At 39.8% G+C, this 26,983-nt stretch overlaps 2 protein-coding genes across 2 annotated transcripts in view; one reads left to right on the top strand and one right to left on the bottom strand.

Moving 5' to 3' along the window:
* The window catches only part of Polr2b (RNA polymerase II subunit B), a 38,695-nt gene extending 11,974 nt beyond the window's left edge, over positions 1 to 26,721 (top strand). The window contains exons 10-25 of the mRNA XM_090343528.1: positions 1,693 to 1,879; positions 5,418 to 5,561; positions 5,785 to 5,924; positions 6,095 to 6,206; positions 7,438 to 7,592; positions 9,487 to 9,685; positions 10,780 to 10,948; positions 14,823 to 14,919; positions 16,562 to 16,656; positions 18,632 to 18,882; positions 18,960 to 19,049; positions 19,838 to 19,945; positions 21,136 to 21,249; positions 22,530 to 22,690; positions 25,630 to 25,825; positions 26,269 to 26,721. Coding sequence (XP_090199654.1) covers positions 1,693 to 1,879; positions 5,418 to 5,561; positions 5,785 to 5,924; positions 6,095 to 6,206; positions 7,438 to 7,592; positions 9,487 to 9,685; positions 10,780 to 10,948; positions 14,823 to 14,919; positions 16,562 to 16,656; positions 18,632 to 18,882; positions 18,960 to 19,049; positions 19,838 to 19,945; positions 21,136 to 21,249; positions 22,530 to 22,690; positions 25,630 to 25,825; positions 26,269 to 26,358 — 2,308 coding nt within the window. The 3' untranslated portion in view covers positions 26,359 to 26,721. The remainder of the gene's footprint in view (positions 1 to 1,692; positions 1,880 to 5,417; positions 5,562 to 5,784; positions 5,925 to 6,094; positions 6,207 to 7,437; positions 7,593 to 9,486; positions 9,686 to 10,779; positions 10,949 to 14,822; positions 14,920 to 16,561; positions 16,657 to 18,631; positions 18,883 to 18,959; positions 19,050 to 19,837; positions 19,946 to 21,135; positions 21,250 to 22,529; positions 22,691 to 25,629; positions 25,826 to 26,268) is intronic.
* Igfbp7 (insulin like growth factor binding protein 7) overlaps positions 26,445 to 26,983 on the bottom strand; it is a 63,055-nt gene continuing 62,516 nt past the window's right edge. The window contains exon 5 of the mRNA XM_090343530.1: positions 26,445 to 26,795. Coding sequence (XP_090199656.1) covers positions 26,776 to 26,795 — 20 coding nt within the window. The 3' untranslated portion in view covers positions 26,445 to 26,775. The remainder of the gene's footprint in view (positions 26,796 to 26,983) is intronic.

The raw sequence follows: 26,983 nt of genomic DNA, 5'->3' as shown, positions 1-26,983 counted from the left end.
AGTTCTGGTTTATGTCTGAGAATGTTGTTTATGATTACCATTTGTTACTTGTTTGTTTGGTTTTGGTAGTGCTGGGCTAGAACCCCTAGTGCTGTGCATGCTCAGCAAGTTCTACCAAGTTGCTACAGCCCAGTCATGATTCGATTTTGTAAGTAACAGTATTAGAATTTTTAGTCTAGCTTTTGTAGCTTATAAATAGTGATAATTGTGTTGGGATTATGTATGAATTTTTATTTTCTTAAAATGTTCTATTTCTATAATGAATTTAGAATTGCTTTTCATTTTATTTTTTTCCAATACTTTTAGAGTCAGAAGTTATTTTAAGAAACAATACATAGGTTATCTTGACAATTAAAAATAAAAGAGAGAGAAACAGTACATAAGTAATCTAAAATACCAAAATTAGGTCCTGGGAGTTTGGCCTAGTGGTAGTGTGCTTATCTAGCATGCCTGAAGACCTGGATTCAATTCCTCAGTACCATATACATAGAAAAAGCTGAAAGTGGTGCTGTGGCTCAAGTGGTAGAGCTCTAGCCTTGAGAAAGCCTAAGCTCAATGCTCAAGCCTGAGTTCAAGGCCCAGCACTGGCACACAAAAAAAATTAAAATTAATATCAGTGGTCAGGAGTTTGGCCTAGTGGTAGAGTGCTTGCCTAACATGCATGAAGACCACATACATAGAAAAAAGCTGGAAATGGTGCTATGGCTCAAGTGGTAGAGCTCTAGCCTTGAGAAAGTCCAAGGACAGTGCTCAGGCCCTAAGTTCAAGCCCCAGGACTGGCAAAAAAAAAAAAAAAGATTAATGTCAGTAGTGGTTTGCATGTTTTGTGAGCGAGTTGTAGGTGAGTGTTTTTTGGCCTGTTTTTGTTGTTGTTGTTATTGGCCTACTAAGGTGCCTCTAACACTTTTTCCTAACTGCTCCCTTTCACAGGTATGTGTTTGTATGTATAACATACATATGTGTATATGTTTTAAACATAAAAAAAGTATAACAGCTTTTACCTATCACAACCTTTTGTGAGCAATATTATCCTGAGACTGTTTTTTTTTTTTTTTTGCCAGTCCTGGGCTTGAGCTCAGGGCCTGAGCACTGTCCTTGGACTTTCTCAAGGCTAGAGCTTTACCACTTGAGCCTCAGCACCACTTCTGGCTTTTTTCTGTGTATGTGGTACCGCGGAATTGAACCCGGGTCTTCATGCATGCTAGGCAAGCACTTTAACCACTAGGCCAAACTCCCGGCCCCCCTAACTGAGACTGTTTTACTGGATGCAGGTGTCTCATGCCTTTATCTGGAGGATCATGGTTTGAGGCCAGCTAGGACAGATATCTTTGAGACTCTTCAGTTAACCAGAAAAATGCTCAACTGGAGAAATGGCTGAAGTGATAGAGCATCAACCATGAGCAAAAAAGCTGAGCAAAAACAGAAGGCCCTGAGTTCATGCATGCCCTGACACACATACACACGCACACACACGCACACGGCTAAGAGCATGCATGGCCTAGTGATAGAGTGCTTGCCTGGCATGTACAAAGCCCTGGGTTTAATTCCTTGGTACCACAGACACAGAAAAGGCTGGAAGTAGTACTGTGGCTCAAGTGGTAGAGTGCCAGCTTTGAGAAAGCCCAAGGACTAGGGGAAAAATGCATTTTGTAGATCTTTGCATGTTTAAAATAATGCCATTATATTTAACAGTATGTTTAAGAATTTGCTAAAAGAAGTACGGATCTATGCACAGAAGTTTATTGATCGAGGAAAGGACTTTAACTTGGAATTGGCAATTAAAACAAGAATTATATCGGATGGACTAAAATACTCTTTGGCTACTGGGAACTGGGGTGACCAGAAGAAAGCTCATCAAGCCAGAGCTGGAGTATCTCAGGTAAGGGTGTCAACTATGACCACAGGATTCATAGGGAAAACATTATAGGGCTCATTGGTTCTTTTACTTATTGATTCTCGTTGATTCTTTTACTTTGCTTTTGTTTCCTTGGTTAAATGTAAAACCACTAGAGGCTTTTGGATTATGAAAATGAAATTTCTTGTAAGTTAGCCTTATCTTTATTAAGAAACATGTTTGGGGCTGCAGTTAATTTTTTGCTCTAATTATTTTTTAATTGCTATTATAGAGGTGATATACCGAAGGGTTACAGTTACATGACTCAGGTAAAGAGTAAATTTCTTTTTGGACAATGTCATCCCTTTCTGGTTGCTTGAAGTACAGTCTTCTTACTATTCCTTCCTCTTTGTTGGAATTAGAAGCATGACTCATTGTACTTTTCTAGTTCTTTGGGGTATGGTTTTATTTATTTTTAATTTTTTAAATTTTATTGTTGGGGTGATGTACAGAGGGGTTATAATTACATTCATCAGGTAGTGGGTACATTACTTCTTGAACATTTTTACTCCTTCCCATGTTTTTCTTCTACTTTCCCTCTCCTCACCCCCTCCCACTCATCTTGTTTTTCTCTTACCTTCCCTTTTTTAAATACACAAATAAATGCATATATAATATACCAGGCACCACAGTCAGATTGCAGGTGTGTCTAGAGCTCCCGTGATAGAGGAATTGTGGTGTCTTATTGAAATAATACTGTAGAATCATATTACATATGGAAGGGATTCACTGGGGAAGGGGTAATTGGATTTATATGAGAATGGACAGCTGATACAGGAAGACCTACATAAGAAGACATTCAATCCAGAGAACATTCTTATTTTCCTGTCTGGAGACCCAGACTTGAGCTTGGAGGGCCCAGACTTGAACTTGGAGAGACCAGACTGGCCTAGACTGGAAAGACTGGGCTAAGCCACAGTAAACTGTTTTCAATATATAAACAAGTCCTGACATCCCAATTTGAGGGTTGGCAAACAGTCTTCTAGCCCAGAGAAAGTTCTTTATAAGAGTCATGCTAAGGCCTCAGGCTAAACTGAAATGTAGGCAAAACATTTTCCCACCTCTTTTAACACCCTGTATGCTCCTCACACTTCATATCTCAGCTACCTTTGGAACCCTCCTTCCTGGTGCCTTACTAAGCCTGATCTTGATGAAAAAGAATCCATATAGTAAAGTTACTTTTTTAAAAAAATCAAATACTGATCTCTTAAAATCAATAATTGTGTATGGTTGTTATAACAAAATGGTGGAGGTTAGGTACTTTATAAAGAGAAGGATTTGTTTAGTTCACAATTTTGCAGGACACAAATCCAAGATTGGGCATCCCCATTGTCTCTGTCTTTGGAGAAAGCCTCAAGGCAGATGCCATCACAATATCAGAGAGAATGATCATGTTGTAAGGCAGAAAGCTTGAGAGGAGAGGGACTATTCTTGATCTTTTCTTACGGCCATTTCTTGCCAGTACTAACTGGGGTAAAATGAAAATGACATTAATCCTTTCTGAGGGCAGCACCACCAACAACCTAATTGCCTTGCATTAGGCTACATCTCTTACCTGTTCACCATCTCTCAAATTTACCAGGGGATAGAGTTTTATTTACTTTTTTTTCCAGACTGGCTTGCAGCTGAAGTCTTCTTGTCTTTACCTCCCAGGTGGCTGGACTTACATGGGAGCCCTGAGTAGCTTTAATGTCATGCTCTTTTGTGTCAGTTTAATGTTGTTTAAGTGGATGAGTAATGTGGCTATATCTAGGTTTTAATAATTCTGATGATTGAAGAGGGTACAGGCAGGGATTCAGGAGGTAGAATGCTAAGGAGCAGGCTGACCTGAGGGACTGCTGTGATACTGGGAAGGAAGGAGGTAGGTTTATATTGATGTGTGAAAGGAGAGACTCAGAGACAAAAGTAATTTTGAGATTTCTAGGTTGCGAAATTGAAAGAAGGGAGATTTAGGAAGAGGAACCAGATTTGGGTTGTTTTAGTTTTCCACCTAGGGAAAGAAGGCATATTAACTTTAGTTGCCTGCTTTCGGTCTGAATATTACCTTACAACTACTGTCTTGTGTAATCCTGTAAGTATTGGTGGTGGATGTTTGCATATGGTATACTCAGAGGCCTCAGCCTGGAAAAAGTAATGGGATGAATTAGGTGTCTGCTATGGTCAAAGTGTGTGAGTTGGTCGTATGTGGTTTAATGCTTATTTGAATATCTACCTTGCCATGTGTTGAAAACAATGAAGAGCCAAAATAATTTTTTGTTGTTGTTGTTGGTTGTGGGACTTGGACTCTGGGCCTAGGTGCTGTCTCTGAGCTTTTCAGCTCAAGGCTACCGCTCTACCACTTTGAGCCACTTCTGATTTTTCTGGTAGTTAATTGAGAGATAAGAGTCTTACGGACTTTGTGCCCAGGCTGCCTTTGAACTGTGATCTTCAGATCTCAGCCTTCTGAGCAGCTAGGATTATGGAGTGAGCCACTGTACCCGGTTATCAAAAACAATCTTTAAGGTTTTTGCCAGTCCTGGGCTTGAACTCAGGGCCTAGGCATTGTCCTTGGGCTTTTCTCAAGGCTAGCTCTCTAGAGCTCATTAGAGCTGTAGCAGCTCATGAGCCATAGCACCACTTCTGGCTGTTTCTGTATATATGGTAGTAAGGAATGGAATCCAGGGCTTTGTGCATGCCAGGCAAGCATTCTACCAGCAGGCCATGCTCCCGGCCCAAAGACACTTTTTAAAAAGGAAAGCTCTTAGAGGGGTGCAGTGGCTCATGCCCGTAATCCTAACTACTCAGGAGGCTGGGATCTCAGGATTGCCTTTCAAAGCCAGCCCAGGCACTAAAGACCATGAGACTCTTATTTCCAATTAGCACTAGAAAATAGGAAGTGGAACTGTGCTCATGGGGTAGGGCCCTAGCCTTGAACTGAAGAGCTCAGGGACAGCACCCAGGCCCATTGTTCAAGCCCCTCAACCAACCACAAAAAAAGGAAAGCCCTTGCCAGGCATTAGGTGGTTCATGACTGTAATCCTAGTTACTTAGGAGGCTGAGATTTGAGGATCAAAGTTGGAAGCCAGCTTGGGCAGGAAAGTTGTGAGAGACTCATCTCCAATTAACCACATGAAAACCAGAAGTAGAGTGCTAGCCTTGGGCACAAAAGCTCTGGGACAGTACCCAAGCCCTGACAGTACCCCAAGCTTCATGACTGTCCAAATTAAAAGGAAAATCTTGTCCTCGTGGATATTATGTGATATGTTAAAATTGTACATCATTTATCTATATCACTGGTAAAATAAGGAGCAGTTTAGTTATGGGTGAACAATACTACTCAAAGTAAGACTAGGATAAGGAGGGATTCTTAGGGAAAATACAGCTTTGTAGACAGAAATGGCTTAAGTGGTAGAATACCCATGTACAGCATGTGCAAAGCCTATGTTCTCACCCAAGTACTGCAGAATAAAGTGATTTTGTATCATTGTAATAGTATACATGATGGTACTACTAAAACTTTAAAATGTTTGCTTTGTTCTCCTAGGTATTAAACCGCCTGACCTTTGCTTCTACTCTGTCTCACCTGCGTCGTTTAAATTCTCCTATCGGTAGAGATGGCAAGCTAGCAAAGCCAAGACAGTTGCATAACACCCTGTGGGGAATGGTGTGTCCTGCTGAGACTCCAGAGGTAATGCAGTAGAACTTTTCTACACAGTTATAGTCTTAGCAGTAATTATGTAGGACTTGATTTAATTATGTGTTTATGTGATATAGAACTAAAATATGTTTACTAGTTTTATGTGTAGAAGGTAAGAATAAATCTTGACGTGAACTTGAAGGAAGAATGTTTATGAAAAATAGTTTTTATAGGCATGTAAAACTTACGAGTAAATTTTTCTTTGGTTTCTCAGGGACATGCTGTAGGACTTGTGAAGAATTTAGCTCTGATGGCTTATATATCTGTTGGCTCTCAGCCTTCTCCAATTCTGGAGTTTTTAGAAGAATGGAGCATGGAAAATTTAGAAGAAATTTCTCCTGCAGCTATTGCCGAGTGTGTATAGATGGAGTTTGCTTGTTAAACTATTGTTAAACTTTTTATTTTTGTTTTTAAATGTTATTATAAAGGTGATTACGGAGGGGTTACAGTTTGTTATTGTTAAACCATTGTTAGAATTATTAGTTAATAGACTTGCTAAATGCTGAATGCTTTTTTCATTTTAGTGCCACTAAGATTTTTGTTAATGGATGCTGGGTGGGAATACATAAAGATCCTGAGCAACTTATGAACACACTAAGGAAATTGCGACGTCAGATGGACATCATTGTGTCTGAGGTAAGAGTCTTTTGTTGGGGTTTGAACTCGTATTTATGAAAAGTTTGGCCAAGTACTCTACCAACCCACTATATTTTTTGTGAACTTCAGAATGCTACTCAGAGCATTTTTGTGCAGTTTTTTTTTTTATAAGAATAGGATTAGACTATTTTCATGTCTATTCTTCATGTGTATAGTTCAGTTATATATGCATGTATGTAATTCAATTCAGTTATTTCACAAAGCAGAGATTTATTATTTTATTAATGTTCAAATTATTAAAAATAGGATATAGGCTAGGAATGTAAAATGTTTTCTTGCCTCCCTCTTCCATCCCTTCCTCCCTCCCTTTTCCCTTTCATTCTTCTCTTCTTCCCTTCTTTTTCTATTCCTCTTTTTTCTTTTTTTCCTTCCCTATCCTTACTTTTTTTTTTTTTTTTAAACAGGATCTTGCTATTTAGTCCAGGCTGGCTTCAGTCTCGTGATCCTTTTGGCTCTATCTCCTGACTGCCACTATTCCTGGCTTGTGTGGAATACTACTATTTGGCTTTTGACCCTAGTTTTAGAGAAAGAACTTTGTAGTTTTGGTTATTAGGCTTTTATGATTTACTATGGTTTTTATACTGAGTGAGCCAAATATTTTCCTTTTTTTTTTTTTTGCCTTGAGCTCACGGCCTGAGCACTGTCCTTGGACTTTATCAAGGCTAGAGCTCTACCACTTGAGCCTCAGCACCACTTCCGGCTTTTTTTTTTTGCTGTGTATGTGGGGTACTGAGGACTCGAACCCAGGTCTTCGTGCATGCTAGGCAAGCACTCTACCACTAGGCCAAACTCCCAGCCCCATATTTTCCTTTCTTAAATAAACCTTATCCAAAGAATCCAGATGTAATTTTACTTTTTAAACACTATTTTGTGGGAAAATATTAAACTGCCAAGGTATTGGCACTTTATTGACTTTATAAGACTGTATATTAGATGATTCCTTTTGACTTATACACACTTTTCCAAAATATCTATAATTATGTTTTCTAAATCCTCATGGTCCAATAGAAATGTAATCTAAATATACAGTTCAAAATTTAAAAAGTTAAATAATTTTAATTATAGTAGTGTAGTGAGACCTGTTCCTACATTGTCCATGCTGGTGATGGTGTGATAGTTATGTGCCAATGTACCTAGCCAAAAGTTTTATATTTAAACTGTAATGATGAGAAAATAAAAGTTTATATGCATGTTTGTCCATTGTGTATAGGTGTCTATGATCAGAGATATTCGAGAGAGGGAAATTCGTATCTATACAGATGCAGGCCGTATTTGTAGGCCACTTCTGATTGTGGAAAAACAAAAGCTACTTTTGAAGAAAAGACACATCGACCAGTTGAAAGAGAGAGAATATAACAACTACAGGTAAAAATAAATACATTGAGGAAAATGTGCATTCAAAAAATTGAGGTAGAATTCATATATTCTGAAATTAACCATTTTTCAAAAGGCTTGTAATCCCACATTTTTTTTTTCTTGGGTTTTTTTTTTTTTTTTTTGGTCTTGGGACTTTTTTTAAAGATATTGGCTTGCTTTTTTGACAAGGCCAGCCTTGATCTTAGTTTTCTTTTGTTTTTATTTGTTTTGGTTGGCTAGTCCTGGACTTGAGTTCAGGGCATGAGCACTGTCCTTAGACTTTCTCAAGGCTAGAGTTCTACCACTTGAGCCTCAGCACGATTTCCGGCTTTTTTTTTTCTATGTATATGGTACCAAGGAATTGAACCCAGGTCTTTGTGCATGCTAGGCAAGCACACTACCATTGGGCTAAACTCCCAACCCTGATCTTAGTCTTCTTAGGTTTCCCTAGTAACTGGATGAAGGCATGTATTAATACACATAACTCTCTTTGTGTGGACTGGTCTTGAATTGTTATCTGTTCTTCATCTCCGAAGACCACAATTGTAGGCCTGTATCACCATGCTCTACATAATTCCAGAATATTTTCATTATTGTACAAGGACCTTTGCCACTAATAGTTACAGTCACATTTTTTTTTCTTTGTGGGTCCTGGGCGCTATCCTTGAGCTCTTCAGCTCAAAGCTACCGCCCTACTCTTGAGCCAATCCCCATTTACCATTTTCTAGAGGTTAACTGGAGATAAGAGTCTCAGGTCCTTTTGTGCCCGTGTTGGCTTTGAACCTTGATCCTTAGATCTCTGCCTTCTGAGGAGCTGGGATTTCAGGCATAAGCCACCGTGTCCGGCTAGTCACCCTTTTTTTGTTGTTTGTTTTTGTTTTGTTTTGTCATGGGGCTTGAACTCAGGTCCTGGGTGCAGTCCCTGAACTTAAAGCTCAAGGTTATTGAGCCACAACAGCATTTTGTATGTTTTTTTTGGGGGGGGAGGCATGGATAATTGGAGATATGAATCTCCCCGACTTTCTGGACTGGCTGTGAACTGTGATACTATGATTCTCAGATCTCAGTCTCCTGAATAACTAGAATTACAGGTGTGACCCACCAGTGTCTGGCTTAAAAAATTCCTGTTTTTGTTTTTGTTGGTTGTAGGGCTTGAACTCAGGGCCAGGGTGCTGTCCCTGAGCTCTTTTGCTGAAGTGTAGCATTAGCATTGTTCCACATTGAGCCACAACACCACTTCCTTAAACATTCTTTTTTTTTTCTTTTTTTGGTCAGTCATGGGACTTGAATTCTGGGACTGGGTGCTGTCCCTGAGCTCTTCAGCTCAAGGCTGTTGCCCTACCCTTGAGCTACAACATGTTTCCTGGTGATTAATTGGAGATAAGAGTCTCACAGACTTTAGTGCCCAGGCTGGCTTTGAACCGCAATCCTCAGATCTCAGCCTCCTGAGTAGCTAGGATTGCAGGCATGAGCCACTGCACCCAGCTTTACATTCTTTAGTGATACATGTTTTATTGTAAAACTTAAACTATATGTGTATATAAATGTATATGTGTAAGTATGTATGTTATAAAGTAAAAGTCCCCTATTAATATTTTCTTTATAAGTAATCCTACTAATGATTGAGTGTATGATGTATCAGACTTTATTTTGTGTTTTGTATTATGAGCTACTACCCTCATCTCCCTAAGTGCAATATCTTTACAAGAATGCAAAGAAACAACAGTTATGAGATTATAGCTTCTAGTTTCTAATATTATTCAGTAGCTTTTTCACTGTGAGATCATGTACCTGTACTAAAATTATTTCTATCAGTTCAAATATAGGAATAATTTCTACTTAGTGGGAGGCTTTGTGTTAAAATATTTCAGGACATGAGAGAATTGAATGAATTCATTTTTAGTTGGCAGGATCTTGTGGCCAGTGGGGTGGTAGAATACATTGATACTTTAGAAGAAGAAACAGTGATGCTTGCAATGACTCCAGATGACCTTCAGGAGAAAGAAGTGGCTTATTGTTCCACGTATACCCACTGTGAGATTCATCCATCTATGATCCTTGGAGTCTGTGCATCTATTATTCCTTTTCCTGATCATAACCAGGTTGGTAGCACTCTTTTTTTGTTGTTGTTGTTTTTGGCAAAGAATTGGGGGAAACAATAAAAATTAGAGTTTGGTGTGCAGTCTTAAGAGAAATGCTTTTTTTTCCCCGTGTGTGTGTGTGTGTGTGTGTGTGTGTGTGTGTGTATGTGTATGTGTGTCTGTCTGTGTCTGTCTGTCTGTCTGTCTGTCTGTGGGGGTGGGGAGAGCTTGAACTAAGAGACTGGGCATTGTCCCTGAGTGTGCACATACTCGCTCGCTTTTTTTTCTTGTTGAAGGCTAGCACTCTGCCACTTGAGCCATAGCACCACTTCTGGCTTTTTTGAATCAAATATTCTACCACTTGATAAATTCCTGGCCTGGAGGCAGTTTTTTTTTTTTTTTTTTCATCCACACTGGTGTTCTATTATAACTCAGAAAAAAACAGAATGGGCAAGAGTAAACAATCTCAAGCAACACATCACTAGTGATTAATTCAGTATAAAGGAAAAAACTAGTAATTTGGGGGTTACTCATCAAAATTCTAAGGACTCTTCTCTTTACCCATCAAAGAACCAGAATTGATGCAGTGGCTTAAGTGGTAGAGCATTAACCTTGAGCAAAAATGCTTAGGAACGGTGCCTAGGCTCCGAGTTCAAGCTGCCAAGACTTGTACCAACACACAAAGAAAATATATACCCAACTGTGTGTCCTTCCATGTTCTCTGAATGTTTCAGGAACTAACAAGGGATTAAAAGTTGTTAACACAAGCCAGGCCTATATAGAAGCTCACACCTGTAATCCTGTGGAGGCAGCTTTTTTAAACCAATGTTTCTTCTTTATTCCTTTGTTTTTGGTCATGGAGCTGCTCTTTAGCTCAAGGCTACCACTTGAGTCACACTGCCACTTCCAGTTTTCTGGTGGTCAGTTGGAGAATAAGAGTATCACAGACTTTTCCTGCCTGGGCTGGCTTTGAACTGTGATCCTCAAGTCTCAGCCTCTTGAGTAGGTTGGATGATAGGTGTGAGCCACCAGCACCTGGCCTAACCAATGTTTCTGACATAATCTATCCCTTGAGAGATACTACAGTCATTGATTCTGTTTTTACTTTCTCTTAGTCCCCAAGAAACACATATCAGTCTGCTATGGGTAAGCAGGCCATGGGAGTTTATATCACCAACTTCCATGTTCGTATGGACACATTGGCCCATGTTCTCTACTATCCTCAAAAGCCACTTGTAACCACCAGGTCTATGGAATACCTACGATTTAGAGAGTTACCAGCAGGTATGTCCAGTTTGCTTAACATTTTTAACATCTCACTATATTCAAAGCAGTTCATTGGATTGGGTTTTGGCAGGGTTGAAAAATATACACAACACAGTGACTATGTTTAAAGATTTTATAAAGTATTGGGAAACATGAATGTAATAAAAATGTGTGTATATGGAAAGGGTTATGGTGGAGGTACAAAGTCCTTTGGAAGCAAAGATTGACAAATGATGGATTCCTATGAGGAGTGGAGATACCCACTTTGATGGAGTTGGGGACATTCTACCCAGCTGAAGCAGCTGTTTGAATTTGAGAGATAGTGTGAGGAAAGCACCCAAATTCATAAAGTCGGGAGATGCAGAATAGTTAGTGATGATGTCAGTATAGTGTTGCCTGAAGGTTAATATGTTTCAGTAAAACTTGGTTTCATGGTATAGAGAGAACTTGAACAGGTTTAATTTTCTTGGGTAGCAATATAGTTAGGTCTGTGTGTGTCTTGGTACTACGACTTGAACTCAGGGTTTCATGATCTTGCTTTCTCTGCTAATGGCTGGTGCACTACCACTTGAGCCATAGCTCCACTGATGATTATTTGAAGATAAGATTCTTGGTTTTTTTTTTCTACTCAGACTGGCTCCAAACGGAGATCTCCAGTTCTCAGCCTCGTGACTAGTTAGGATTACAAGTGTGAGTCACTGGTGCCTGGCCGAAATGTGTTAGAACTATCATTTTGACAGATATAAGGAAGTGGGTTAGAATTACTACTACATTAGCAGGAGATGCTTTAGAAATGTTTGCAGTAGTCTGAGGGTAAAATGATGAAGATTGATAAAGATAATTTTAAAAGTCTGGGTTTTAAAAAGTCTAGGTTTAGTGACAATACTTGAGACAAGTAGGAAGATGGCAAATTCAAAGCCTGTGTGGCCTACAAGATAGGATCTGTGTGAAAACGAAAAAGAGTTTAAAAAAAAGGAAAAAAGAAAGGAATGATATGCGAGTCATCTTTTGAATATGCTGGTATAGTTTTGGATGATTGGCTGAATGTGGAATGGTAAAAAAGTGGAGTTTAATTGGAGCAATTGTTGGTGTTCTGGGTTTGGGTATTTGAACAGAGAGGTGACAATATTCAGTGGTAAGAGTGTGTGGGGCCTTGGTCCTAACAGTGCTGGAGGGTGGGGAGGGAGAAGAGAGAAATATGAAGAGCATGTTAAAAGAAGAAAAAACTTTCAAGAAGTAAAACCTTGTGAGTTGATGTTAAAGTGCTATTAGAAAACTAAGAAGTGACAAATTGCAAATGTGAAATTTAGAGATGTGCAGTTCTTAATATATCACTGTGGCATTGCTTAGTGATTATTGAGAATGAGAAAAGGATCAGAGGCAGAGGCACCAAGAGAGACATCAGGAGAGAACTCATGAGTAGTTGATAAAGAGGGAAACAAGGTGTCTACAGGAGATGCTTAGGGAGCCCGGCCAGTAGGAAAATGACACAGGAGAGCTGAAGGGAAGGAGTGTTGAACATTTTGTGTGTGGGGGGTGGTGGGTCATGGTGCTTGACCTCTGGGCCTGGGCGTTGTCCCTGAGCTCTTCAGCTCAAGGCTACTGCCCTACCCCTTGATCCATAACCCCACTTCCCATTTTCTAGTGATTAATTGGAGATGAGTCTCACTTTTTTTAAATATATTTTTTATTGTAATTAATAGAAGGGTTACATGATATTTGCCAGATAAATGGTGCATTAATTCCCATACATTGATACCCTTTCACATGTCTTGGTCCCCATTTCCCTTCCCTCCTCCCCCACCCCCATCTTGTTTTCCCCCGTTCCCTATCCAATTTCAGATAACCAAATACAAATATATCCGATATATCAGGTAACAAAGTGAGGTAGTGTAACAATATGAGATAACCAAGGGACAGTAGAAGTGATGAGAGATAATATAGAACCTTAAGAACAACAATCATTAATTATATGGCTTAAGTTTACATCATATTTTAAATGACAAGTTTAACAAACAATTGTTCAAGGAGGGAATTTCTAATTACATTCTCTGGGACTTAGTATTTAGAACTTAATTAAAATTAGGCTAATAGTTTGTATGTCATAGAAACATATCAATTTATGAAATAAAACATTATGATTATAGTCATAGGTTTTTTTAGAGCACTGGCTGGATTTGAATGGGCCAGCTTTGAACTGCTGTGATCCTCAGATCTCAGCCTCCTGAGTAGCTAGGAGTACAGGCATGAGCTACCACACCAAGCTGAGTATTGAACATTTAAGGAGATTGCTTCTTTGACACAACAGTTATCTTTTTGTATTAACAGAATTTTGGCTTTGAATGTGGATAATAGATCATTATTAACACTAGTTGTCTTTAGTAGTTCTGAATTGTTAACTAGAAAAGGGTCTCTTACATTTTGGTAGCACATTATTGTATGTTAAAACTGTTTATTAGAGTCTTCCACAGGGGTTACTCTTGTCTAATAAATAAAAATTCTTAGGTTGTCTTCAGTATGTACTTGCAATATTGTATTAGGTATTCTAGTTTCATGTGACAAGAGAAGAAAAGGAAGACAATGCAGAGTTGATGTTCTTTCTTTTTTTTTTGCTGAGGGGCAGGTGGGTGGGTGTGGGGGTTGGTCATGGGTCTTATATTCTGGGCCTCTGTGCTGTCCTTAAGATTTTCAGCTCAAGGCTAGTGCTCTACCACTTTAAGCCACAGCGCCACTTCCGGTTTCCTGATGGTTAGTCGGAAGTAGGAGTCTCATGGACTCTTGTGCCCAGGCTGGTACGAGATCCTCGGATCTCAGCCTCCCAATTAGCTAGGATTTCAGTCATGAGCCACTGGTGCCTGGTGAGGAAAATGTTCTTTTTCTAATTTTTGTGTCCTGCTATTGGGTATAAACTCAGAGCCTGGGCACTATCTCCTTACCTTTTTTACTCAGGGCTAGTATTCTACCACTGTAGCCACAGATTTCACCTATGAGTTTTTGGTGGTTAATTTGAAATAAGAGTTTCTTGAATTTATTTCCCTGTCTTCCTGGGCTGACTTTGAACCAGGATCCTTAGGTGCATCTCAGCCTCTTGAGTAGCTAGGATTACGGGCATGAGCCATTAGCACTGGGCTTTTTTTTTTTTTTAACTTTAATTTTTTAAATTGTACTATAAAGATGATGTACAGAAGGGTTGCAGTTACATTAGTCAGGTCAAGAGTACATTTCTTTTTGGACAGTGTCAGTCCTTCCCTCGCTCTCTCCCAGTTTTACTTACTATTTATTTAGTCTTTCCCATGTAGTTCAAGCTGATCTTGAACTTGCCATATTGCCTTAGCTTTCCCAATGCTAGGATTATAGGCGTGGACTGCCATTTCCCTTTCTGTTACTTTCTTTATGGTCTCATCAGAAGTAGAGCAGCCACCAAACATTATGTAGTAAAAAAGAATGACTTTTTTTTTTTTAATGGCCTGGCAAGGTACTAATACCAGTTATAAAACTAACTAGAAAGAAGATAAGGGCCTATGGTTTGAATCTGTTGATTATTAACTAGAGATTGTAAACTAACTCATTTAAGAAGGCAGCATAGAGTTTGGTGAGTACAATGAAAGTTGGTTCAGGAGGCACTCTGAATTAGAGCTGACTTATTAATGATTGACAAGAGTAAGAATGAATGCATTGGGAATGACTATTTTAGGATTTGCTGTGTGAAACATTTAGTCAGCAGAGCAGCTGTCTTACAGATTGCAGATTCCAAGAGTAGACATTGACAGCAGTGATAAAGACAGCCAAGCATTTCTGACAAATAGGATTTAACTAAATGCATTGAAAAGGAAGGGCAGGTTTTCTTTACTTCTGTGATAACGCTTTCTGTGTTCTTTTGAATTCTGTGCAGGAATCAACTCAATTGTGGCCATTGCGTCATACACTGGATATAATCAAGAAGACTCGGTTATCATGAATCGGTCAGCTGTAGACCGAGGCTTTTTCAGGTCCGCTATTACACAGTTTATCATAATACAACCAGAGTGGAAATAGTAATTAAAAAAAAAAAGTTTTGGGGCCAGGAGTTTGACCTAGTGCTAGAGTGCTTGCCTATCACGCACAAAGACCCAGGTTCATTTTCTCAGTACCACATACATAGAAAAATGCTGGAAGTGGTGCTGTGTCTCAGGTGGTAGAGCTCTATCTAGCCTTGATAAAAATCAAAGGACAGTGCTCAGGCCCTGATTTTAAGCCCCATGACTGGTAAAAAAAAAAAAAAAAATAGTTTTTTAAGAATAGTTTTGAGCTGGGCAAGATGGCTCATTCCTGTAATCCTCGCTACTCAGGAGGCTGGGATCTGAGGATCAGGTTCAAAGCCATCCCAGGCACTAAAGGCACAGAGACTTATCCCCAATTAACCACTAGAAAAGTGGAAGTGGCGCCATGGCTCAAGAGTATGGCAGTAGCGTTGAGCTGAAGAGCTCAGGGACAGTGCCAAGGCCCAGAGTCCAAGCCTTACCACCCACTAAAAAAAAAAGTTTGAATATTCTCTGCACCAAAAAGCAAAAGGCCTGTTGATAGACAGTTACACTGTTTTATCTCTAAATTCTCAGATGCTAATATTGTGAGTCTTTTCTTTTGGGCGTCAATATATATATTTGCATTTAAATAATATAGAAAACAAACATCTAAAGAAGAAATAAAAAGCACAGAATCTTAGAACTCACAAACTATTGTTAAAATTATGTTCTATTTTTACTTTTTTCTATTGACAAAGATTACTCTAAATCTGTGACATATGCAGGTGGTTTTAAAAATAGAAAATTTAGAGGAGAGGATTTTGATTTTTGGCAGGAAAGGTTTGAACAGATCTAGGCTGTTTCTGAGGGTTATGGAAAAAAGTTTTTTTTTGCCAGTCCTGGGGCTTGAACTCGGCCTGGGCACTGTCCTTGGACTTTTCTCAAGGCTAGCGCTCTACCACAGGAGCCACAGCACCACTTCTGGATTTTCTATGAAACCCAGGTCTTCATGCATGCTAGGCAAGCATTGACGTATTGACTGTATCACTAGGCCAAACTCCTGGCCCAAGGGTTCTGGTATCTGGGAGGAGGCTTTGTAAGGTTCATGTATAATTGCAGATGATGAAGCTTAATAGGGAAATGCTGCATTTGAGGTTCAAATTAATTTAGTTGCTTCTTACATCTGATTCATGGTTTAAATTGGCCCTCAAATATCAAATATCAACTAGGTAAAATACTGTTGGTATATTCTGATTCCTTTTTTTCTTTCCTTAAGCTTTTTTTTTTTTTCTTTTTTAAGAAAGTCACCAAGTCCTAACTACTCAGGAGGGGAGATCAGGAAGATTGTAGGTTGAGGCAGGCCCAGGCAGAAGACCCCATCTCAACTAATAAAAAGCTGGGCATAGTGCTACATTTCTGTCATCCCAGATATTCAGGAAGTGTAAATGGGAAGAGTGCAGTCCAGGCGTGCATGGGCATAAATGCAAGAGTCTAATAGAATCCTATTTGAAAGCAAAAAGAGTTGGGGGCATGGTGGCACCTGTTTTAGCAAGTGTGGGCTCCGAATTGAAGAGCCAAGTATACCCAAAACAAAAATCCACAAGTTACTTTCCAAACCTTATGTTTTTAGGTCTGTTTTCTACCGCTCATATAAAGAACAAGAGTCTAAAAAAGGATTTGATCAAGAAGAAGTTTTTGAGAAACCTACACGTGAAACATGCCAGGGTAAGTGACATTGCCATTGAAGTTGTATAATACAAAATTAGTTGCTAATTTCTTAGTTTTTTCTTTTGTAATGAGAGACAGATTTTTCCTGTTACTCTTCTAGAGCTCCTGTGTAGGAAAAGGTGATTTGGACCTTCCTGCTGGGCTTGCATAGAGAAGACAATTTAAGAACTCAGGCTGTGAGAGTCATAGGATCTGCCTCACAGCTGCATTCTCACTTCTGCCTGTTTATACTTGTTCTGCAGTGTGCACAGTAACTCATTTCTCACTCAGACTGCAGGGATCAGAAGATTTGTCAGCTTCGGTAGTTGTAAAAAAACTGAAAAAATAGTAGTGGGATCTGGGGATGTAGCTCAAGTAGAGTGCCTGCTTAGCACTGAAAGCCCAGTAGTATTGAACAAACAAATGATGGTAACAGCATTTGTTATGTTTTAAGGAAATTCAAACTTTCTAGTTACTTATCTTTTGTAGACATTTAAGAAGTAGTTTTGAAAGATAGGATGCTTATTGTACATGTGTGTGTGTGAGGGGGGGCATGTACCCACACATGCATGCATGACTGTCCATGAGCTTTTTTGGTAGTTTATTAGAGAGAATAGTCTCACAGACTTTCTTCCCTGGTAGGTATCAGCTTCTTTGGTAGCTAGGATTACAAATATGAGCTACCCCCAGTGCCTGACCTGGTTTTGATTCCTGATAAATGACACGAAGGTAGAATGTGTCTTGTTTTCTCACATAGCTTCCTGTTACTCTGTTTCTGTTGAGTGACTCTGTAGTAGTGAATTGATGTCCAATAGAGTTACATTCCCACAAGATGAAGCTGGTGCCAGTGGATCAAGCTTCAGGGAAGCTGAGATCTGAGAATCCTGGTTCAAAGCCACCCTGGACATACAAATCTGAGAATCCTTAACTTTTTTTTTTTTTGCGGGGGGGGGGGGCAGGAGGGGGGAGAGGAAGGGGGGTCATAGGGCCTGAACTCAGCCTGGGTGCTGCCCCTGAGCTCTTTAGCTCAAGGCTAGTGCCCTGCCCCTGGGCCTGGGCATTGTCCCTGAGCTGTTCAGCTCAAGGCCACCCTTGAGCCAAGCCCCAGTTCCCATTTTCTAGAGGTTAATTGGAGAGAGTCTCGGTCCTTTTGTGCCTGGGCTGGCTTTGAACCTTGATCCCCAGATCAAGCTACTCTTGAGTAGCTAGCTAGGATTATAGGGGTGAGCCACCATACCCAGGCTGAATTCTTATCTTGAATTAACTACCAAAAATAGAAGTGGAGGTGTGGTCACGTGTTAGGGCATTAGCCTTGAGCAAAAATAGTGAAGTGACAGCTTGAGTCCAAGCCTAGCATTGGCATATAAGCACACACAAGAGCAAAACAAAAGATCACAAAGGTGAATTTGTAATTTCTGAGGAAAGATGTATGAGGACACAGAGATTCTTTTTCATGAAATAATGGGATGACAATACACTCATCTAAATTGTGCTAATGTCTATTTTTCCACTGCTCAGTCCCATGTTCTTCTTTGTGGCTTGCTTTCTTTCCCTCCCTCCCTTCCTCCCTCCCCCCCTTTCTTCCTTTTCCTGTATATATACTGGTATCACAGAACAGAATAGTTTGTAATTATTTGAAATAAGAACAGATTATAGGAACTTTCTACTGACTTGAAATTGATTCATGTCTTTGGTTTTTAAACTTTGGGGATTATTGGCATTTTAAAATACTTTTGTAGGTGATAGTTTTATTTCAGAAAATCCCATGTCTGGGACTGGAGTTTTGCCTAGTGGTTAGTGCTTGCCTAGCATGCAAGACGCTCTGGGTTTGATTCCTCAGTACCACATACACTGAAAAAAGCTTGAAGTGGTGCTTTGGCTCAAGTGGTAGAGTGCCAGCCTTGAGGAAAAAGCCCAAGGACAGTGCTTAGGCCCTGAGTTCAAGCCCAGGGCTGATGAAAGAAAAGAAAATCTCATGTGTATTTCCTTACAGGGATGAGGCATGCAATTTATGACAAGCTGGATGATGATGGGCTGATCGCTCCAGGGGTTCGTGTATCAGGAGATGATGTTATCATCGGCAAAACAGTTACCTTGCCTGAAAATGAAGATGAGCTGGAGAGCACCAACAGGCGCTATACCAAGAGAGACTGTAGCACTTTTCTTCGAACCAGCGAGACAGGCATTGTGGATCAGGTGATGGTAACTCTGAACCAAGAAGGATACAAATTTTGCAAAATACGGGTAAGTATAGCTTTTGCCTTGTAGCTGACTTTAGAAATGAAGCGGCTTTCACCTAATCTATTTTTACATGAATTCAGGTGCGCTCTGTTAGAATTCCACAGATTGGAGACAAATTTGCTAGTCGTCATGGCCAGAAGGGTACTTGTGGTATTCAATACAGACAAGAGGTAAGTGTCTTCTGTTTCCCTCTCCCCATCCCTGTGTTTTATTGAACTTTTTTTTTTTTTGCCCATATTGGAGCTTGAACTTAGGGTCTAGTTGCTGTCTAAACCTCTTTGTGCTCACAGGTAGTGCTCTAAAACTTGAGCCACAGTGCCATTTCCAGCCTTTTCTGAGTAGTTTATTGGAAATAAGAGTCTCATGGACTTTCCTGTCCAGGTTTGTTTCAAACTGCTATCTCAGATCTTAGCTTTTTTAGTAGCTAGAATTATAGGTGTGAGCTACTAACACCTGTCCTTGTTGAACATTTTATTCAGATTTTGCTGTAACTTCATTATTTTTTTAATGTTACTTTTGAATAATAATGTAAACATATTATGTAGACAAGAATTTATATAAATTCATTTGTAGGCAGTGACAGTCCTAAAGAGTAGCCTTTTGTACATTCCTTTTTTTGTTGTTGTTAATTGTTATAAGCTGGACGTGGTGGCTCACGCCTTTTGTCCTACCTACTCAGGAGGCTAAGATCTGAGGATAGTGGTTCAAAGTCAGCCAGTGCACTAAATAACATAACGTGAGACTATTATTAATTGCTAGAAAATGGAACGTAGTGCTGTGGCTCAAGGAGAAGAGTGGTAGCCTGAGCTGAAGAGCTCAGGGACAGCTCCCAGGCTCAGAGTTCAACCCCTATGACCCACAACAACAACAACAAAAATTGTTATTATAAAGGTGATGTACAAAGGGTTATGTTTCTATAAGGCAGGTTCTCATATGGCTCTTAATTTTTTCCTAACAGGATATGCCTTTCACCTGTGAAGGTATCACTCCTGACATCATTATAAATCCCCATGCCATCCCCTCTCGAATGACTATTGGTCACTTGATTGAATGTCTTCAAGGAAAGGTAAGACAGTGGGATTAAAAATAATATGTGGACTCCAAAGTGATATTTCTTCCAAAACAGTAAAATATGATTTATATTTGGGTCAGGCTACTATGCTAATATAATTCTTTCCTGCTTTCAAGTTGATTATGAGTCTGTTTTTTTTTTTTCTAATCTAAGTTTGTGCTGTTGTGGTGGCTCAGGCCTGTAATCCCAGCTATTCAGAAGGCTGAGATTTGAGGATTGAGGTTTCAAGTCAGCCCGGGCACTAAAGAATGTGAGACTCTTATCTTCAATTAACCACTGGAAAAATGGGAAGTGGGGCTGAGGCTCAAGGGGTAGAGCAGTACCCTTGTGCTGAAGAGCTCAGGGACAGCTCCCAGGCCCAGAGTTCAAGCCCCATGACCCACCAAAAAAAAAACCAAAAACTTTTTTTTAAGTTTGCAAGGCTAAGGCAGGATTTGTAGGACGTAGTACTTCCAGCTTTTGCTACATGTTTCATTATCTTAATGACTGGTTTCTTTCTTTAGATGATAGGTGATTGGTTCAAGGTGACCTTAGTAATTTTATAGCTTTATTATAGCTGTGCATGTACCTTTCAGTGGAAATTTTCTATCTTTAAGTATCTTGTTAAGGTAGAATGACCATAGCCTACCTCATGGACAGCTTGACTGCAGATCGTTAAAATGTCATTTTCCTGGGGCCATCAGAAATATTTGAGAATTTTGCTTTCTTTGTATCTGATCCCATGGGTGAATTCATATTTGGAGGCTTATATTTGAGTTTTTAGTTTTTAAAATTAATTTGCTATAAACATACATATATATGTTTATATATATGATACTGATTAAATATCACAACTTTTTAATACATAGATTTTTTTTTTTGCCAGTCGTGGGCTTGAGCCCAGGGCCTGAGCACTGTCCTTGGATTTTATCAAGGCTAGAGCTCTACCACTTGAGCCTCAGCACCATTTCTGGCTTTTTTCTATGTATGTATATGGTATTGAGGAATCGAACCCGGGTCTTCATGCATGCTAGGCAAGCACTCTACCACTAGGCCAAACTCCCGGCCCAATACATAGATTTTTAAGTTTAAAATCTTCCCCTGTAATAAAGGATTTAATTGATTGCATTTATATTTAGTTGATGTGTAATTTCTGAAGGGAAACAGAATGAAGCAGCATTTCAAAGAATATTTTTATTTCAAAGGTATCAGCTAACAAGGGAGAAATTGGTGATGCTACTCCATTTAACGATGCTGTCAATGTCCAGAAGATTTCTAATCTCCTGTCTGATTATGGCTACCATCTCAGAGGAAATGAGGTATATATAATGGTACTTGGTTACCTGTACTCTATTACTTATGTAGTTTTATTTTGTATTTTATGGTTTTCTTCTTTTTTTTTTTAAGTCCTAGGGCTTGAACTCATGGCCTGGGCTCTGTTTTTGGGCTTTCTAAAGGTTAGCGCTCTACCACTTAAGCCAACAGTGCCACTTCTGTTTTTTTCTGTGTATGTGGTACCAAGGAATTGAATCCAGGGCTTTGTGCATGCTAGGCAAGCACTCTACCAGTAGGGTACACTCCTGGCCCCTATTGTTTCATTCTTTAAAAATAAAATCTTGAGCCAGGCATGGTGGTTCACACTTGTAATCCTAGCTACTCAGGAGGCTGAGATCTGAGGATCGTGGTTCAAAGCCAGCTCGGGCACTAAAGTCTTTTCTCCAATTAACCACTAGAAAACCAGAAGTGGCACTGTGGCTCCAGGTGTAGATCAATAGCCTTGAACTGAAGAGCTCAGGGACATTACCCAGGCCCAGAGTTCAAGTCCCCATGGCTTCCAAAAAAAAATCTTGGAAGCTTTGCCAGTGGCAAAGAAGACAGACCTGAGAATCAGGGTTTGAAGCTAGCCCTGGTAGGGAAATTCAAATTAATCACCAAGCTATAAATGGAGCTGTGGTTTAAGGTAGTGGTAGAACACTAGCCACTAGCCTTGAGCAAGAAGGCTCAGAGATAGTGCCCAAGCTCCCTCAGTTCAAGCCCTAGGACTGGCATGCGTGCATGCGTGTACACACACAGACACACCCCTTTTCATGGCTCAAATATGTGCATACATAAATGCAGAGCACACCTGTGTGATAAATATCACAATCCAGAAAAGAAAATGACCCAGGACCCTTTATACCTAGAAGCCCCCTTTCAGTCACCACGCTTTTACTCATACCCAAGCTAACTGTTAATATGCTTAGTTTGTTGACTATTTTGGGGAGGCGGGGGGTAAAGGGAGGGGAGTTTGGTTGGTCTTGGGGCTTGAACTTGGCCTGGGCTCTATCTCTGAACTCTTGCTCAAAGCTCCACAGCTCCAATTTTGGTTTTCTGAGGTGAATTAGAGATAAGAGTCTCACTGGGATTTTTATGCCTGGGCTGGCTTTGAACCACAATCCTCAGCTCTCAGCCTCCTGAGTAGCGAGGATTATAGGCATGACTAGTGCCCAACATGTTCAATTTTTTTTAATACAAATGGAATTATCCATTGTATGTTCTTATATTCTTGAATTTGTTTAATATTTTAAGTTCTGTGCTTTAAAATCTGTGTCTGTTTCAGGTCCTCTACAATGGGTTCACTGGCCGAAAAATCACCTCACAAATTTTTATTGGCCCAACTTATTACCAGCGCTTGAAGCATATGGTAGATGACAAAATTCATTCTCGTGCTAGGGGACCTATTCAGATACTTAATAGACAGCCCATGGAAGGTAGATCTCGGTAAGTTAACTGTGTCATACCATTGTTATTTATTCTTAATTAGCCTCTCATTACTTATTTGTTTATTTATTTGTGGGACTTGAACTTTGGGCCTGGGCCGCTGTCCCTGAACTCTTCACTTCTGGTTTTCTAGTGATTAATCGGAAATAAGAAGAGTCTCACAGACTTTTAAGTGCCCGGGCTGGCTTTGAACTTCGATCCTCAGATCTCAGCCTGCTGAGTAGCTAGGATTACAGGCATGAGCCACTGCACCTGGCTCACACTTTTTATTTTGTGCAGGATCAAGCCCAAGGCCTGTGCTTGTAAGTGCTGCACAACATCAGCTTTGCTTTCTAATCAGGAATGGACAAGGTTATACAGCACTTGTCTAGCAGGCACTTCGTAGTTTCTTGTGTAGATATTTCACTTGTGCCTGTAAAAGATTGGCACTCAAGTATCTTGATCCCAGAACTCTAGAGTTTTCATCCCATGAAGTTCATGGGTACTTCCCATATTAAAAATAAAGGTAGATTTTTAAACATTTATTTAAACAAACTATTACGCTCATTGCCTGTTAGTAGCAAGCTTACCTTTTTTTTTAAGTGTTATTTGCCCAAATAATTTACTGCTGACTAAAACAGGTTTACATTTTTGCAAATGTCCTTAATGAGCTGGCTTACTTAGAAGGGAAGCTAGATTGTTTTGTCCAGTTCTTCATTGCTGTGTTGGGTATTTTTTTTTTTTTTTTTTGCCAGTCCTGGGGCTTGAACTCAGTGCCTGGGTACTGTCCTTGGACACTTTTGCTCAAGGCTAGTGCTCTGCCACTTGAGCCATTGCACCACTTCTAGCTTTTTTGTTTTTGTTTTTTTAATTTTTTTGCCAGTCCTGGGCTTGAGCTCAGGGCCTGAGCACTATCCTTGGACGTTCTCAAGGATAGAGCTCTACCACTTGAGCTTCAACACCACTTCCAGCTTTTTTCTATGTATGTGGTACTGAGGAATTGAACCTGGGTCTTCATGCATGCTAGGTGAGCACTTTACCACTAGGCCAAACTCTCAGTCCCCAGCTTTTTCTTAGTTTGTGGTACCAAGGAACCAAACCAGGGCTACATGCTAGCTGAACATTCTTACCACTAGGCTATGCCCCTGGCCCTAGTATTGTGCTTTTTATATTTAAGTATGTGATAAAAAAATGTAATCTGCCATGGATGTCACTGAAAAAAATGGGGGAAGGACCAGGAGTGTGGCCTAGTGGTAGGGTGCTTGCCTAGCATACACAAAGCTCTGGGCTTGACTCTTCAGTATACATATACAGACAAAGCCATAAATGGTGCTGTGGGTCAAGTGGCAGTGTGCTAGCCTTGAGAAAATCGATGGACAGTGCCCAGGACCAGAGTTCAAGCCCCAGGATTGCCCCTCTTCCCTCCCCCCCAAAAAAAGTGAGTATTTTATTTTGTCAGGTAAAGAAAGGGGGAATTTTTTGTTTTTCAGGTAACTGTAGCTATTCCTCTATGATATTTTATACTGAAAGGACTATTATCTATTATAGTTCCTTAAAAGTTAATGATGATATAGGGCCAGGAGTTTGGCCTAGTGGTAGAGTGCTTGCCTCGCATACACGAAGACCCAGGTTTGATTCTTTGGTACCACATACATAGAAAAAAAGCCGGAAGTGGTGCTATGGCTCACGTGGTAGAGCTCTAGCCTTGAGAAAGCCCAAGTACAGTGCTCAGGCCCTGAGCCCAAGCCCAGGACTGGCAAAAGAAAGAAAAAAAGTTAATGGTGATGTAAAATGTGAAGCCATGTCATTAAGACTTTACGGTCTTTTGCATATCATTTGTGTTAAAATCCACTGCTTTATCTTGTACTTAGAAATTTTTTTTTTTCTTTTGCCAGTACTGAGGCTTGAACTCTGGGCTTGGGCACTGTCTCTCAGCTCTTTTTGTTCAAGGCTAGCACTCTACCACTTGAGCCACAATGCCACTTCCAGCCTTTTCTGTGATTTAATTGGAGATAAGAGTCTCACAGACTTTGCTGCTTGTTAGGTTGGCTTTGAATCATGATCCTCAGATCTCAGCCTGTTGAGTAGCTAGGATACTAGGTGTGAACACCAGCAGAACCCAGTTCAGAATGTATTGATTTATGAATGTAGTACCTATAATAAGATCAAGATAAATATTTGATTTCTTCCTTTTACTTATCTGTTTCAAAATAACAAGTTTTGTTACATTTTGGCAGTATCCTAAGCCCACTGTGTTTTTGTAGGTATTATTTGTGTTAAGGATGTTAAGGAAGCTGTCATCACCCACTGTATGACTATCTTAGTGTACTGCACTGGTGTGGTGGAGAAACCCAGTGTTGGATGTGCATTTATCAATGCAGGATTGACTGTCTGGGGCATCATTTATTGAGGAACTGCCTTATTTGATTGACTTTTTACTCACTTCTGAGTATAATGTTGACTTCTAGTAGTTTAAATGGTAACATGATGAACCCTTACTCCATACCACATTATATTTTTTATTTTTATTTATTTATTTTGACCAGTCCTGTTTTGAGCTCAGGGCCTGAGCACTGTCCTTGGACGTTCTCAAGGGTAGAGCTCTACTACTTGAGCTTCAGCACCACTGCCGGCTTTTTTCTATGTATGTGGTACTGAGGAATCGAACCTGGGTCTTTGTGCATGCTAGGCAAGCACTGTACCACTAGGCTAAACTCCTAGCCCCACATTGTATTTTTAAGGAGAATTACACACAGTGCTTGAAAATCTAATGTATCTACTATACTTGGAGACTTTCTAGTGCTCACCAAATGGTTGGTAGATCTTATCTCCCCTTTAGGGAGAGGGACTGCTAAGGAATAAAAACTAGAGCCTAGTACTCCTTCTTTATTCCTTTGCTATTGGTTACAGTGCTGTTGATATAATAATAAGTAAAAGTACTTATCTTTTCTCCTTATCAGTGATGGTGGCTTGCGTTTTGGAGAAATGGAACGTGATTGTCAGATTGCCCATGGAGCAGCCCAGTTTTTAAGAGAAAGGTTGTTTGAGGCCTCAGATCCCTATCAGGTTCATGTGTGTAACCTTTGTGGAATTATGGCAATTGCTAACACTAGGACACACACATATGAATGCAGGGGCTGCCGGAATAAAACCCAGGTACGTGTATACCCAGGTACTTCTGTTTATGCTATGCCTATGTTGGTCTGTGCTGCAGGCAGGTTTAGTGTGTGGGAACAGGTCAGCATCTTCACATTGGTGCTAGTGCTCCTCTGTAAGATTCCTTATTTTAAGAAAAAAAAGATAAGCTATTTAAGTGTGGTAATTTCTCTAAGTTGTCTTTTTAAAATAACCGAGCCTTCCACAAGGAATTTTGAAACGAGTTTTTCTCATCCTTTACTATAAATTTTCAATTGAGAAGGCACATACATGATGTGTGGCCTAAAGGAGGAAAAAGCAGGACTGACTGATTGTGAGGCAGGGGATGGCTTCCCAGCCCTCATTCCTCATCTGTAGTACTGAATGTACTCTTTCTGGGGTAGAGAAGGGGGCTCTCTTACAGTGTAGTTCTGCTAATGAAAACTAATGTTTTCTCTTTTCAGATTTCTTTGGTACGAATGCCTTACGCGTGCAAACTATTGTTTCAGGAACTTATGTCTATGAGTATTGCACCTCGAATGATGAGTGTTTAACTCCTCAAAGACTCTTGACAAAATACATGGAAATATCTGTCTTGTTTTTGTGATATAGCTCTAAAAATCACTTTACAAAATTACTGTTTTGCAGTTAAAAGCATTTTGTTTTATTGATATGCATGTAAATAGGTAATAAATTTTTGTAGATGTCTTGATGTGTTTTCTTGTTATTCTTTTTATTGTTTTTGGAAGTACTTGGGTTTGAACTTCAGGCTTTGTCCTTGCTGGTAGGCGCTCTACCACTGATCTATGTTTCTGGTCTGTGTTACCTTTAATTTGTACTTCTTTATATAAAAACCTGTGAGTATTATTACTAGAGCGTTAGTGGATTGACATGAAACAAACATTATTAGCTAAGAACATGGGTTATCTATGATTAAACTTTAGCTACATAGATGAATATATTCTTCAGGTTTATAGCTCAGCACCTTCACCTATTTAAAAAGAGAAAAAGAGAAAAATTAGTTAATTTTCTAATTGTTAGGTAGTTTCAATGTGTTAAATAGGGATAGTACACAGGGCAGAGTAGAATAGTTGACCTGTAGTCTCAGCCAGCCCTCTGGGGCTGAGGCAGGAGGATGGTTTAAGCCTAGGAGTTTAAGACCAGCTGGGGCAACTTAGA

Source organism: Megascapheus bottae, chromosome 13, assembly GCF_031878675.1.
Source record: "Megascapheus bottae isolate mThoBot1 chromosome 13, mThoBot2.hap1, whole genome shotgun sequence".
In the NCBI taxonomy this organism is placed as follows: domain Eukaryota; kingdom Metazoa; phylum Chordata; class Mammalia; order Rodentia; family Geomyidae; genus Megascapheus; species Megascapheus bottae.
The sequence above is the reverse complement of the archived record's forward strand: the minus strand, read 5'-3'. Positions and strand labels throughout refer to the sequence as shown.